Source organism: Clytia hemisphaerica, unplaced genomic scaffold (assembly GCF_902728285.1).
Source record: "Clytia hemisphaerica strain Z4C2 unplaced genomic scaffold, Clytia hemisphaerica genome assembly, whole genome shotgun sequence".
Taxonomy (NCBI): Eukaryota; Metazoa; Cnidaria; class Hydrozoa; order Leptothecata; family Clytiidae; genus Clytia; species Clytia hemisphaerica.
In genome coordinates, this window is record NW_027103633.1 from 471,748 (window position 1) to 484,777 (window position 13,030).

Sequence of the window (13,030 nt, forward strand, 5' to 3'; positions counted from 1 at the left end):
ACAATTTTCAGGCAAAATAGGGGCAAAATATTGTCAGATTTTCGAAATTTTACACCCTTAGAGTGAAATTTTTTCTCATCTTTGCTGATTTCGATCCTTACAGTGCACTTTGGGAAGCTTGGAAAATATACCCTTAAGGACCGCGCGTTCGATAGGTCATTTGCCTTGAGTGCCCTCCTCATCGCGGGGGAGGCGTCACAAAGAGTTTAATCAAGCCACTGATGATAAGGTTGTTTGATATTGTCATTGCATGAAAATCTTGTTTAAATTTGTAGTGTTTCTTATAGTTTGAGAATTGATTTCAAAAAAATAGATTAGCTCTCTGGATTAATCTAATCCAAGAAAATGAGACAGCACTGGACACAAGGTAACCATTGGCGACCACTGATTTGTGGTACTTGTTTACTGGCAGCCATCTTTATAAATGTTTCCATAGTGACAAACACGTGGGCAATTAAAAGTTACAATTATGAAGAATCAAACACAATAGTGACGTACAAACTCGGCTTGTGGGAAGAATGCCAAGAAACACAGGTGATTGGAAAGCATACACAGGATTCAACATCTTCTGAAACGAAAAGCTTGATTTTTATTGACTGTCACATCCTTGGAAACACATTAGGTAAATTCAGTTGACTCTCTCTAATTAGATCTTCAAATTCTCTCCGAATTAGAGAAAGATTCGAATTACAGAGAAAAGTTTAAACCCTTTTCCAGTTAAGGGGAACAATATTTTAGTTCGATTTACAGAGATTCGAATAATAGAGATTCGAATTAGAGAGAGTTGACTGTATTAGTTTTGAATTGGTTCTTTTGGCTTTTGAAATTTTAGATCTGAAAATAAATGAAATTTTGTGAAATTCTTTTATGCATATTGACAAAAATTGTACCACTGGTTTTAACTTCAACATAGCGCTCAATACTTTGATTTGCAGAGTGGTATCATACTTAAAAGATAAAAGGAAAAACTTTTTTCCAAATACAGTTGACGTACCCTGAGTGTCAGAGGTTAAGTTTTCAAAGAATATATTAACCTCTGAAGACCAATAATATAAATTTTATCGCGCATGTGTCAATCTAATCACTTTGGAAAGAATCAAAGATGAAGAGCAAATATTACCTTACCTTTAATGTCTAGCAGACAGTATCAGTATGCAGTTTACTATTTACGAATTCCCCAGAAACCTCCAAGTGTAATCGAAGTAAAATTCTTTCGAAAGAAATCTTTTACATGATCCCCAAATGTATAACAGTAATTACTAAACTATTGATTATGGAAATGTCACTTTTAATTGAATCGAAATAATAGACAGACTTTATGTTATGATTCTCTATCACTGACTCTTTTTAAAAAGCATTGATGATATTTTTTAGTTGTGTTTTTAACGATGGGAATATAAATATCAACTTTGAACTTCATCCAAGATCTTGGATGGTCGTCATGGTTACTTTTGTCTTCGTTGATTGCGCGATGAATAGAATCTCGATTCGTCGGCAAAGCGTCAATATATGATTTTGACCTGTGCTTTTCACGGTACAGTTGACGCTCTATAATTCGACATTCTAATATTGGCTGTGCTCCGTTATTCGATATTATTATCCATATAGCGGTCATTAAGTAGGCCATTAAAGATTCGAACGGCGGGCGGTATTGAATGGTTCTATGACTCAAATAGTCATACCCGCGCTGAGAAAACTAAGGCGTCGCGCTTCAGAGGGCTGAAATATCATTAACCGCCCTGGTTATAGGGCGATAACGTCATTTGCAGCCCACTCGGAACTTTATTGAAGTCGCGTTGCATTGAAGCGAAAAGATTAAACTATCGTCAGTAAAAAAACACTTTTTGGTCATTTGCGGCCCGCTCGCAAGGGTACTCAAAACTTGTTAAAGTCATTGCATTGACGCGAAAAGACTTGGCTGACGCTAGAAAAAAACATTGTTTGAATGTCTGATATGAATAATAATAGTAATAGCGTTAAGTTTTCGTTCGTTGTTGTCATTAATTCTGCCCTTGCAGTTTGATTATTAGCCCGATAGTGTCATTTGGGCCCGACGCGAAGCGGAACTTTAAACGACCTCAAACTGAACGCTATTGTTATAATATTGAAAGTCACTGTCAACAAGAAACTCTCTTAAACGACGCTCTCTTATTCGATATGTTCCCTTGTTCGATGAAAATCCGATTCCCCATGAAGATCAAACTAGAAAGCGTTAAATGTACTAAAAGTTTCTTGCTTTCTAAAGCATCCTCAATTAGTTTTAAAAATTCTCGATTGTTTTTTTAGGATTCCTTGCAATCTGTCGACGGATGTTGATCATAGCGTGCATTTTATGCTATTCAATCTTTATCTACTCTATAGTCCTTCTTATTTGCGTCCGAAAGACACTCTATGGTTGGATGACTGTACCTAGTTTGTTGACAGGTAAGGGATTTCTCTGCATGGTATGTTATCACATGTCTCACAGCCCCGGTGGAGCTTTTTCTCTCCTGGGGATAAAAATTCTTATTGGGAATGTCAATGGGGATGCAAATTCTATTGCTCCAAGTTAGAAATATCCAGTGGAGATGGATTTGGAGTGCGATTCTTAAATATTGGATTTCGAGTGGGGATGAAATCAAAATCAATTTTCCAGTGGGGCTGAAATTCCAGGGTATTTTCTCACCGGAGACAAAATTTTTGGCAAATTTTCCAGTGGACCTGAGGTCCCAGCGAGTCTCTGACACAGGGGTGTGTTATCGGTCAGCCGGTTAAACAGCAGTCAAAGCCTTATTAAATTTTATTTATCAGTTTTAAGGCTCACAGGGTGATGTAAGTGTTGACTGAATTATTTGTATACTTTAAACTTCTTGCTCTTTGTATGGAATGTTGATTACTATACCCAGAATGCAATTCTCATAAAGAATGTGCGTGGTCGTGAGAGATTATTGTAATCCATGCTCGCGATGATCAATTCTGCTGGAAATATATGTTTTTTACTTCATATCATGCTTTTTTGAGAGGCCCGGAATCTTCGAGTTAGAAAACTTCGAGTTGGCAATTTTCGAGTTATCAATTTTCGAGTTAGCTAAATTATGACGTCATGAAAGTGCAAATTATGACGTCACTCGACTCTAACTCGATTTTTTATTTTCAAAAAATAATTTTCGAGTTAGAATTAACTTGAATTTTATTTTTCGAAAAAACATTTTCGAGTTAGCTAACTCGGATTTCTTTTTCACAAAACCTTTTTTCGAGTTAGCTAGCTCGGAATTTATTTTTCGTTCACAAGTTTTCGAGTTAGCTATCTTGGAATTTTTTGTATGGTAGTAGAAAAATCCAGAAAATTTCGAAAAGGTAGGCGGAAGGAAGTTTGCTTGTTTTTCTTCCTCCTTTCTTCTTGTTTAATGTGGAGTGGAGATTTTGTAAAAGATGAGAAATTAGATTTATAAATTATTGAATTTAAGTGCCCTGATGTATCTAATGTGTGCACCAACAAAAATCCAGATAATTGTTTTGTCAGTTCTACAGATATGTTGCAGATTATTTCAAGGTATGTTAGTTATGTATATACCATATATACAATACATTTGAGACTTATATTGAATATTTCTAACATTATTTCTTTGTGATTCTACAAATTCAAAAGAGAGTGTTATTGTTCCTTTTTAAAGATGTTAAAACAAACCAATAACTTTTCTTCAGCTTTGGCATTTCCCTTTTCGATACTGCGTGGCCTTTGTGTTTATCTTTTTCAGGTACGCAGGTAATTAGCTTCTCGCTTAGCTTCAATTCCTTTGAAGAGATTGGAGTGTTTTTTTTTTGTTTTCTTTCCTTTTGTTCATATTTGTATTTTGGAGCTTCGACCGTAGATGGTAGAGCTAAGAATTCGAATTTCCAAACTAACACTCGAATTATGAATAAAAACATTCCAATTTTTATGAATAAAAACATTCGAATTTTGAATAAAACCATTCGAATTTTTAGGATTTACCTACTACCACCACACAAAAAAAATTTCAAATTAACTTTTTCTAAAAAAATCCAAGATAGCTAACTCGAAAACTTGTGAGCGAAAAATAAATTCCGAGTTAGCTAACTCGAAAAAAGGTTTTGTGAAAAAGAAATTCGAGTTAGCTAACTCGAAAAAGTTTTTTCGAAAAATAAAATTCGAGTTAATTTTAACTCGAAAAATATTTTTAGAAAATCAAAAATCGAGTTAGAGTCGAGTGACGTCATAATTTGCACTTTTATGACGTCATAATTTAGCTAACTCGAAAATTCCTAACTCGAAAATCGCTAACTCGAAGTTTTCTAACTCGAAGATTCCGGGCCTCCTTTTTTGATAATCATAACTAATAGCTCCCAAATTTTACAGAGATAGCAAATTTGTAGTGGTAATATCTGATAACATAACAAGGGACTTTCCATTGAAATTAGGTTCCCTTCAATTTATCCCTATAAGCTAAACATTCTCTCTACAATCCAGGACAAATATGTTTGAGAATCACTGAAAATTGTTGCAAAAGCGCCATTGGGGGAGTGACGTTTAAACGCTCTACTCTCGTCTCATCATTCATTTAAGTCCACGATTGTAGATCATTGAGACAGGGGTGTAATATTCTCACAATATTCTCAATACTCTTTCAGCGCTATTGTGTTCATCCATCTTCGTTATCATTTTGAAGAACATTCTATCTCCTTCCACCACCTTCATTACTGGCGAGTCAAAAATCATCAATCTAAAAGATTATGTCATGGGCTGGTCATTCTACTATTTTGTGTTTGGTTATTTATTCTTGGTAACTTCAATGTTCTTCACACTCAAAGACAAAGACAAAGGAAGAACATGGAATAATTCAGTTACACCAATGATTGGGGCAATTAGCCCTCCCGATGATTTGGACCTACATTCAAGCCATCCATCTCACGAATGATGATCTTTTCTCTAGTGAGGCAAGAGAAGCATGAAACTTATGTTGTTGAGATTGATGTGAAATTCATTTCATTTAAAACATTATTTTACTCGATTTTATCTTCTCTTCCCCATTTTCATCGTCTATTTTTAATTTTTAGTGAATTGTATTACTTCAAGTAAAATGTCCGAATCTGGTATTTAGGAGGGATTTTATTCTTATTATCGTATATGTAGGCTTCCCTTATATTCACGATATGCACCATTGCAATGTCTTCTGACATTACATCATGGTCCCAACAGCTGATTGGTTGTAAGTGACGTAAAATCAATCAGTACGTCACTTGCAACCAATCAGCTGTTGGGTCCGTTGAAGACATTGCAATGGTGCATATCATGAATTGTTACTTCCTTACTTTTAGTTGTTTCAAATAGACGCCCTAAGGGGGGAAACGATTATTCGAAGGGGCGTTTGAGGGTGGATATTCTTTATAAAAAAATTCCCTAAGGAAGTAAGGTGTTTATTCGAGGGGGCGTTTATTCGAAGTGTCAGGGTGATTGATATACATTGGTATTAAAACCTAGTATGGCGATGCTATGATAATTGGTAAGCGATCAGCGCAGCTTTCAGTTTAGATGGCCGTCAGTATCACAGGTTATGCTGTTGATGCTTTAGTACCCTGTGATCTGTTCACCCATAGCTCAGAAAAGATTTATCTGGTTCCAGATGTGGAAATATGCTACGACACGCTTTGCTCTGAAGGTCGGACATATTTTATATATTGGCCCGTATGGGGTTACCGGTGCTGGCGGGCATTAATCAGGCGAATTTTGTACGATTTGTATTGATATTGATAAACCGTCAAACTAAACAATGTAAAATGAAAATAGCGTAAGTATAAAGTTTGACAATGAAAGAAAATAAGCCTAAGTCTATGAGTGAATCTATAATTATGTAGGAAATAAATAAAATGTCTGAGTTGAATAATATCTAAGTCACAAAAGTAAAAAAGTCCTAACTTAAGGTGTGTCAGCATAGTATAAGAAAGCCGCGGCTGGAATATGTACCGCATTGTCTTTTGAGTTAATTGCTGTTCCATCTCTGTCTCCGAGCTTTATAAGAACATCAAGATTGTCAGTTTATTATTGGTAGATAGTTTTTGAAATTTTTCTCTTATTTTCCTTCACAAAAAGATTTTTTATTTCTAGATATCTTTGAATCTGTACCCAATGAAACACTTTAACTGATTTTGGACATATTTTAGGGGTATTTTGTGGAAACGATAGTTTTTCGCCAAAATTAAAATTATAAGAACTATATTTAAGATAACAACTTTCCTGTCAGTTTGAATGATAAATTTTGAAGGTGCTGGCTTGAAATTTTCACAGAATTATCTTGATGTACTATTTCATTGATTTCTAGAAAGATTTCACTGAAATATTGTGAAGGCATTTCGAGGCACCTTATTAATTTTTTAGTTCTTTCAGCCCAGCCATTTTGTGCTTGTTTAAATTTCTTATTGTTGATCTTTCCTGCACAATGATATTATAATCCAAGTGTATTATCAAGGGCATATCATTAATGTCTAAAACGCACTGCGAAGTAAGTATTAACGACAAACTAATAAAGTTTACCATTAAAGATGCTACACTACTTATTTCTTGATCAACAAATAGTCATCAAATACGACAGAGATAGAACAGTAGAAATTCAGATGTTATCATTCCAGCCGCGGCTTTCTTATACTATGGTGTCAGTGAAAGAAACTTACCAGCTGGCCAAATGTGGATGCTGTGAAATGATGCCAGTAGGTAAATGAAAAGCTCAAAATGTATAAACAAACAAAATGAACCATGAATAAATCAAATCCAAAATCAAAATGTGAGCAGAGGCTGAGACTGAATGCGTGCTCACTGAGTGCCACATGGAACAATGGTAGCCATGTTGAATTTATGAATGACTAAGTTGCATGATGCTTACTGTCTAGTGGCATTAGCAAGACTGACTTTGAGACACACCTTTTATGCATAAGTCTACCATGTTGGCATGCCAATTCCAACATGATGACTCATCATAATGGTAGCCTAAGAAGTGAGGTCAAGATCAAAGTTCAAATAAATTATGATGTCATGAATAAATTAGTATAAATAATTAGCTAATGAAAATAAATTATGATGTCATGAATAACTTAAACTAAATTGAATAAATTTTACTGAAATTGCATAAATTATAAAATTTTTCTTTTGTTTTGATTTTGAAAATTTTTTTATATATACAGATTCAAACATTAACTTAACAGCCCGCTCCTTCAGAGCTTTAGCGTGGGCGGCCGCCAATACGCCATCGGAGTATCAGATAAAGAAAAGATTAAAGATGGAAATTTCCTCATTCATAAAGTGAAAGGGGAAGGACTTTCTCCCAACCTTACACGTTTTTTTAAGAGAACATCCGAAATCTTTGAATCCTTCGGATGTTCTTAACTTTTTGAGTTTTAAGCCTATAATGTTCTTAACATGTTCTTATTTTTACCATTTTGTGAATATTTTTGGTCATTTTCCTAAGACAAAGGGCGTTTTTGAGACCACAAAGCCTGAAAATGTTCTTAACTTGTTCTTAACATTTTGGCCATCGAAGCATTATGTTTTATATAGTTTGTTCTATTAAAAAAACGTCTATTCAAAAACAGTTATACGTGATAACATACACACTGTTTGGATTTGATCTAGAGATAATCCTGTTATTAATTTCCGTGAATTTTTGATGACTCGACAAAAATGTTTTGTCATCAATACAATATGATTGGAAACTGTTTTATGTGAGAATTTTTAGTAAAGTGACAAACATCAGATTAAATGTTTCAACTTATAAACCCTCACTGCTGGTATATCATTGGGTCAGTTACTGTATGAAATGAATGGCTTTGTTGATATAAAATATTAAAGCATAAAAAATAGTACAGTTCATTTACGCTAAAGGCCAGAGCAAACCGATCAAACATATTTGTACCGGTTTGCGTCAAAAAATGAAAATTAAAAAAAAGAAGAAAAAATCGTGTTGGATGGTGTTGGATGAAGTTTGATCACCATCAAACATTTCATCCAACATTTGTGGCGAGATCAAAGAAGCTCTCGTACAATTTTTCGTGTTGGATTGGTTTGGTGGAACTTTTTTCTTTAATTTTTGAATTTTCATTTTTTTCCAAGTCATGTTGGATGAAATATTGGATCGGTTTGCCCCGGCCTTGACTTTCGCTTCATCCAACGCAAGTTTTTCTATTCAACATTTCATCCAACATCAGAAAAAAGGCATGTTAGATGAAACGTTAGACTGGTTTGCCCTGGCCTTAACTTTGCACAAAAATGAAGGTTATAGGTTACAGAAGCCTCCTATTTAGTTCATATATTGTTAATGATAAATCTTGTTGGACACACTGCATGAAAAACTTGGATTTCCCAATTCTGCACTGTAAGTAAATTTGATTTATTTTGGCATTTCCCAGTAGAAATATCATTTCTTGGAAATATGATATTTCTTTTGTAGTAAATATAAAATAAACACATGTTTATTCATATTTTCACATGCCGAAATTTCACATTCAGACATTTCCTCAAAATAAATACCATATTTACTACAAAAGTAAACGCGACAGAAATTTCACATTCAGACGTTTTCTGACCTTTCTCAAACGGATTTCTACAGATTTAAGAAAACCGAAATCCCAGTTTTTCATGCAGTGACAGTCCCATGGACAGTATCAGTTTGGAATAAGTGAGTGGGGTAAGATTTATAGGTCCCCTCAAAAGTCTTGTTTTCGCTATCATAAGTATGCAATAAGTCTCGAACCCGTTTTTATGATTTTAACAACGCTCTATCACGTCCATCGTTACGTTGATTTCTAAAAACTATTCCAAATTTGCAGAATAGGGATCACAGACCCGCTGGAACCCCCGCCCCACTTTCATCTCCAATGGAAAAAAGTAGCCTACGATTTTAGGCTCACTGGAAAAAATGACTTTTATTTCATCCCCATTTAAAAGTCAAGGCAAAAAAATTGCACTCCAAAACCATCCCACTGGAATTTTTTTCCTTAGGAACTGTGAGACTTTTGCCTTTTTGACAAGGATTGTTGGTATCATAAACCAACCTCTCTCATACACGTTTTTTTTTTTATTAGAACCTAGTTTATAAGAACATATAGGCTGAAATTCGTCGAAAAATTAAGAACATCTTAAGAACATGCCCAGCCTCAGTTTGGAAAAAAACGACAAGAAACTACAATTTTTTCCTCTTTTTAAGCAGTTTTAACCGAATTTAGGGGTGGATCTTCAAAAGTCGAGAGTCAAATATTGTCCAAATTTTGCCAAATTTAAGTGCTCTTTATTTTGTATCATATTGTCAATTTAGAGTAGTCTGAAAAATTAAGAACGCATTTAAGAACAATTTAGGCTGAAAATTGCTAAAAAAATAAGCACATCCAGGCTCAGCCAAATTTTAGGTGTTCTAATAAAAAAAAAAAACGTGTAATACGATTCGATTCATCATTAGGTGTGCGTGATAAATCGATTTCATAGAAAATGCTCCAATCCAAACATGAATGTATTTTGACTCACGCCGAAAGTATTTTTGACTACAGCATGACATCATATAATTTTGATGAGATATTCAGTCAAAAGGGACAGGCAAATCTTACTTTCGAAGCAACGTGAAAATTGAAATATAACACCAATTTATAATGGCAAGTCAAACAACAACGATATTCGTGACTTTTGTGTATGTACACACTGAAAAGATGACGCAATAGACCTTTTTCATAAATTACGTCACGAACATCACTTGCCTCGTATTCAAACAATTATGGTGATTATGTCTCTTGAGACATTTTGAATGATTTTTTAGGAATATAAAGTAGTTTTAATAAAATTCACTTGGAGTTTATCACCATATGACAATATTCTCAATGGCAATAATTTCAAAACGAGGCAAACGATACTCGTAAAGTAAATTCCGAAACATTTTGACGAGCTAACAATAGCCTAACTTCTTCCAACGGATTAGAATAGGTGGATTAACTTCTCTCGTTGCTCCCAAGAGAGATCCATTGTCTTCTCATTGTTACAAGAAAAATCTGTAAATGACTCTGCGCACTCCTCGTTTAGTTTTTTCATTGTTTTTATAAGAACAATTTTCCAATTTATACAGTTTCGAAAACGAATTTGTACTATGATTCGATCAATTTTGATGATTTTGCAAATATTTTAAATCCTGCACTTAAGTTTTAGCATCAACAAACGCTAGACCAGTTTTAATGTAAATTTTTAATCTTTTGTCAATGGCAATCTTCAGATAAGTGAAAATTAACGTACCTTATTGGAACTAATTTTCGCGGGAACTAATTTTCGCGGTCGAAAAAAAAAATCCGAAAAATAGCATTTCGCGGGTTTTAATTTTCGCGGTTTTTTCCATTCTGGAATTTTCGCGGGTTTTAATTTTCGCGGTTTTGCCCTTTTTTGGACAAATTTCTTTCAATTTCCTAGGGATTTTTCAAATTTTTTGATAAAATTGGAAAAAATTGTATTTCGCGGGAATTAATTTTCGCGGTTTTCAACTCTCAAAATTTTTCGCGGGATCAAATTTTCGCGATTTTGACGAAAAACCGCGAAAAACGCTAAAATTAAAACCCGCGAAAATTAGTTCCAATAAGGTATGGTCTATAACTAAGAAACTATCGATGGGTCACGAATGGGTCACGAATACTGGTGAAAGAAGACTGTATTTAGAATTAGGAAAATAAATTTCAAATTATTTGGCTAATTTCTGCATTGGATAGAAAGGGCTAAAAAAGTGCATTTTCTTATTTAAAATGTACCACGTGATACGTAATGACCAATGAAAATGTTGAAAGTAATGATTTTTTACAACTTTTTTACAACTTATCAAGTTTTAATTGCTAGCAAACTCGTAAAAAAGTTTGATAACCTAACGAGGAGTGTTTTCTATGAGTTCTTAATCCACCTATTCTAATCCGTTGCTTCTTCATTGCAAATAAGAACATTCAGAAAATCGGATTCTTACTCCAGGAAGTGCAATCTCTTACAAGAAACAACGTTTTAATTTGTCTCCCGAGCCTGGAGTTCCTTATTTTACTAGAGAGTTTCAGCATCAAAGTTTTTTATCGATATTTCCTTATTTACTTAGCTGCTAAGTTAGGATTTGTTTAGTACACGCTTTTTTTATAAGAATACACTTTATAAGAATGTCCATGATGAAAATGGGCAAAAAATTAAGAATATGCTAAGAATATCACCATCATGGAATTTTGAGACGTGTGTACTAAATGTTAAATCTAGTCTGAATTAGGATCATAACCTAAGATTGTTGTAAGAATATTTTAGGATGATTTTTTCAAAAAAGTTAAGAATATCCATGATGAAATGTATTTACACCATTCTTATAAAAAAAGCGTGTATGTAACTTCAGTATCAGTATAGCTTCTGTAAATTTTCCCTTTTTGACATTCAATGGAATGTCGTTTCAGCTATCTTTTTGTGCAGGTTGTTGTAAATGTGGGTAAGTTCAAGTTCCTTGACTTGATTTCTTATTCTGAGCCTTAGCAGTTCCTTAATTTTGGACCATACTCAGCCTCAAGTTCCTTATAAAACGTGCTCCCCTTATATAAAAAATGTATATTTGATTCTTTGAGAAATTTCAGATACAAGCATTAAAATTTATTTTTTTGTTAAACCACTACATCGGAATTTTTATCGGGAAAAATAGTATTTGCATTGCAGCTTCTTTGCAATCTTTGTCACACATGAGTGTTTTCGCAGTGCTAAGGTTCGGGGGCGCTCCCAGTGGTTTAAGTAAGTGAGTAAGTCTGTGACCGCAGTCGGAGGTGACCCAAAGGCTCCTCTTTCAATAGCTATCTACCCGAAGGTAGGGTAGGGTACCACTCTTTCTCCCTGGATTTCTCCACTTACCCTTGATCCTTTTCTTAATTGCTGAGCATCAAGCAGAGGGAAATCTTTGGTATGACCCGGCTGGGGGTTGCGAACCCCACAGCCTTGGCGCACCGTGGTCGGATGCTCTACCACACACCGCACTACGGTGGTTTGCACGAATGAGCAAATGGAGCTTTTCACTTGCGTGATATACAAAAAGCTGCGTGAGAATGCGTAGACTATGTTATAGTCTTAGATGAATTACTATCTAAGAAAAAAGTCTGAAGGCTCCCGTATACCGCCATAACGCCATACTGCCATATTTTTCCGCCTTTATTATCACTGTAACGGACGATAACATCGTCTAGAGAATGCGTGAATTGGAAAACTTTGTGTGAATTTCGAAAAAATATTGTGAATGCGTGAATTTGGAAAATAAATTTCGTGATTCTGCTGGGGGGGGACTATTCAATGAAATTAATACGTGTCGAATCCTTGGTCAATCTGGCTACAAATTCACGTCTTAAACTTAAGGGCGGGAATGAGCCGATGAGCACGAACACGGGGAGAGGACGCGAAGCCCGCCCTAAAAGGCAAACTTGTAAATTTATATTTCATTTTATATCTCTTTTTTAGCTCTTAAAGTCTCCTAAAAGACTTTTTCAGATTTTTGATCATCATAACATAATTCTTTTTCTCTCAGAAATAATAACTGAAATAAACAGTTATTTCAGAAAAAAATAAAGAGCTTATGTCGTTCAATTTACCCACAACTTTACAACATTGATCATTTGATAGATTGGAACTAACTAACTAAAATATTAAAATAAAAGAATTTATTATGATAAAATCAGAAGAAATTAGTCTTTTTTTCATCTGCAATATGATTATGAAGGGAAGTAAATTATGTTAATCAATTGAGTCATACTAAATTTACATGGGTATACTAAAATTGTTTATCGTCGTTTCTAAGACAACGCCGAAAATGTCGAAAATGACGATCGATGATAGGCTTTATAGTATAGACCAATTACGTCATAAAATCAAAACACCCCAGGCGGTAGCCATTTTCATTTTGCCTCCGCCAAAGTTAGCCTTCATACCTACTAAGTGATTCGCTACTTTTTATTAAACGCCACACTCGGTGTTATGTTTTTGGTCTTCTGTACTTTTTGTTGACAAAATGCTGGAAGAACT

The 13,030-nt window shown here is 34.5% G+C and overlaps 1 protein-coding gene across 1 annotated transcript; it reads left to right on the plus strand.

Annotated features, from left to right (window-relative positions):
* The first annotated feature begins 291 nt into the window (after nt 1–291).
* Nucleotides 292–5,294, plus strand: LOC136802698 (uncharacterized). Its single transcript, XM_067059457.1, has 3 exons — nt 292–622; nt 2,287–2,424; nt 4,630–5,294. Exons 1-3 carry the CDS (start codon nt 346–348, stop codon nt 4,914–4,916), a joined length of 702 nt encoding a protein of 233 aa, XP_066915558.1. The 5' UTR covers nt 292–345; the 3' UTR covers nt 4,917–5,294.
* The last annotated feature ends 7,736 nt before the right edge of the window (nt 5,295–13,030 follow it).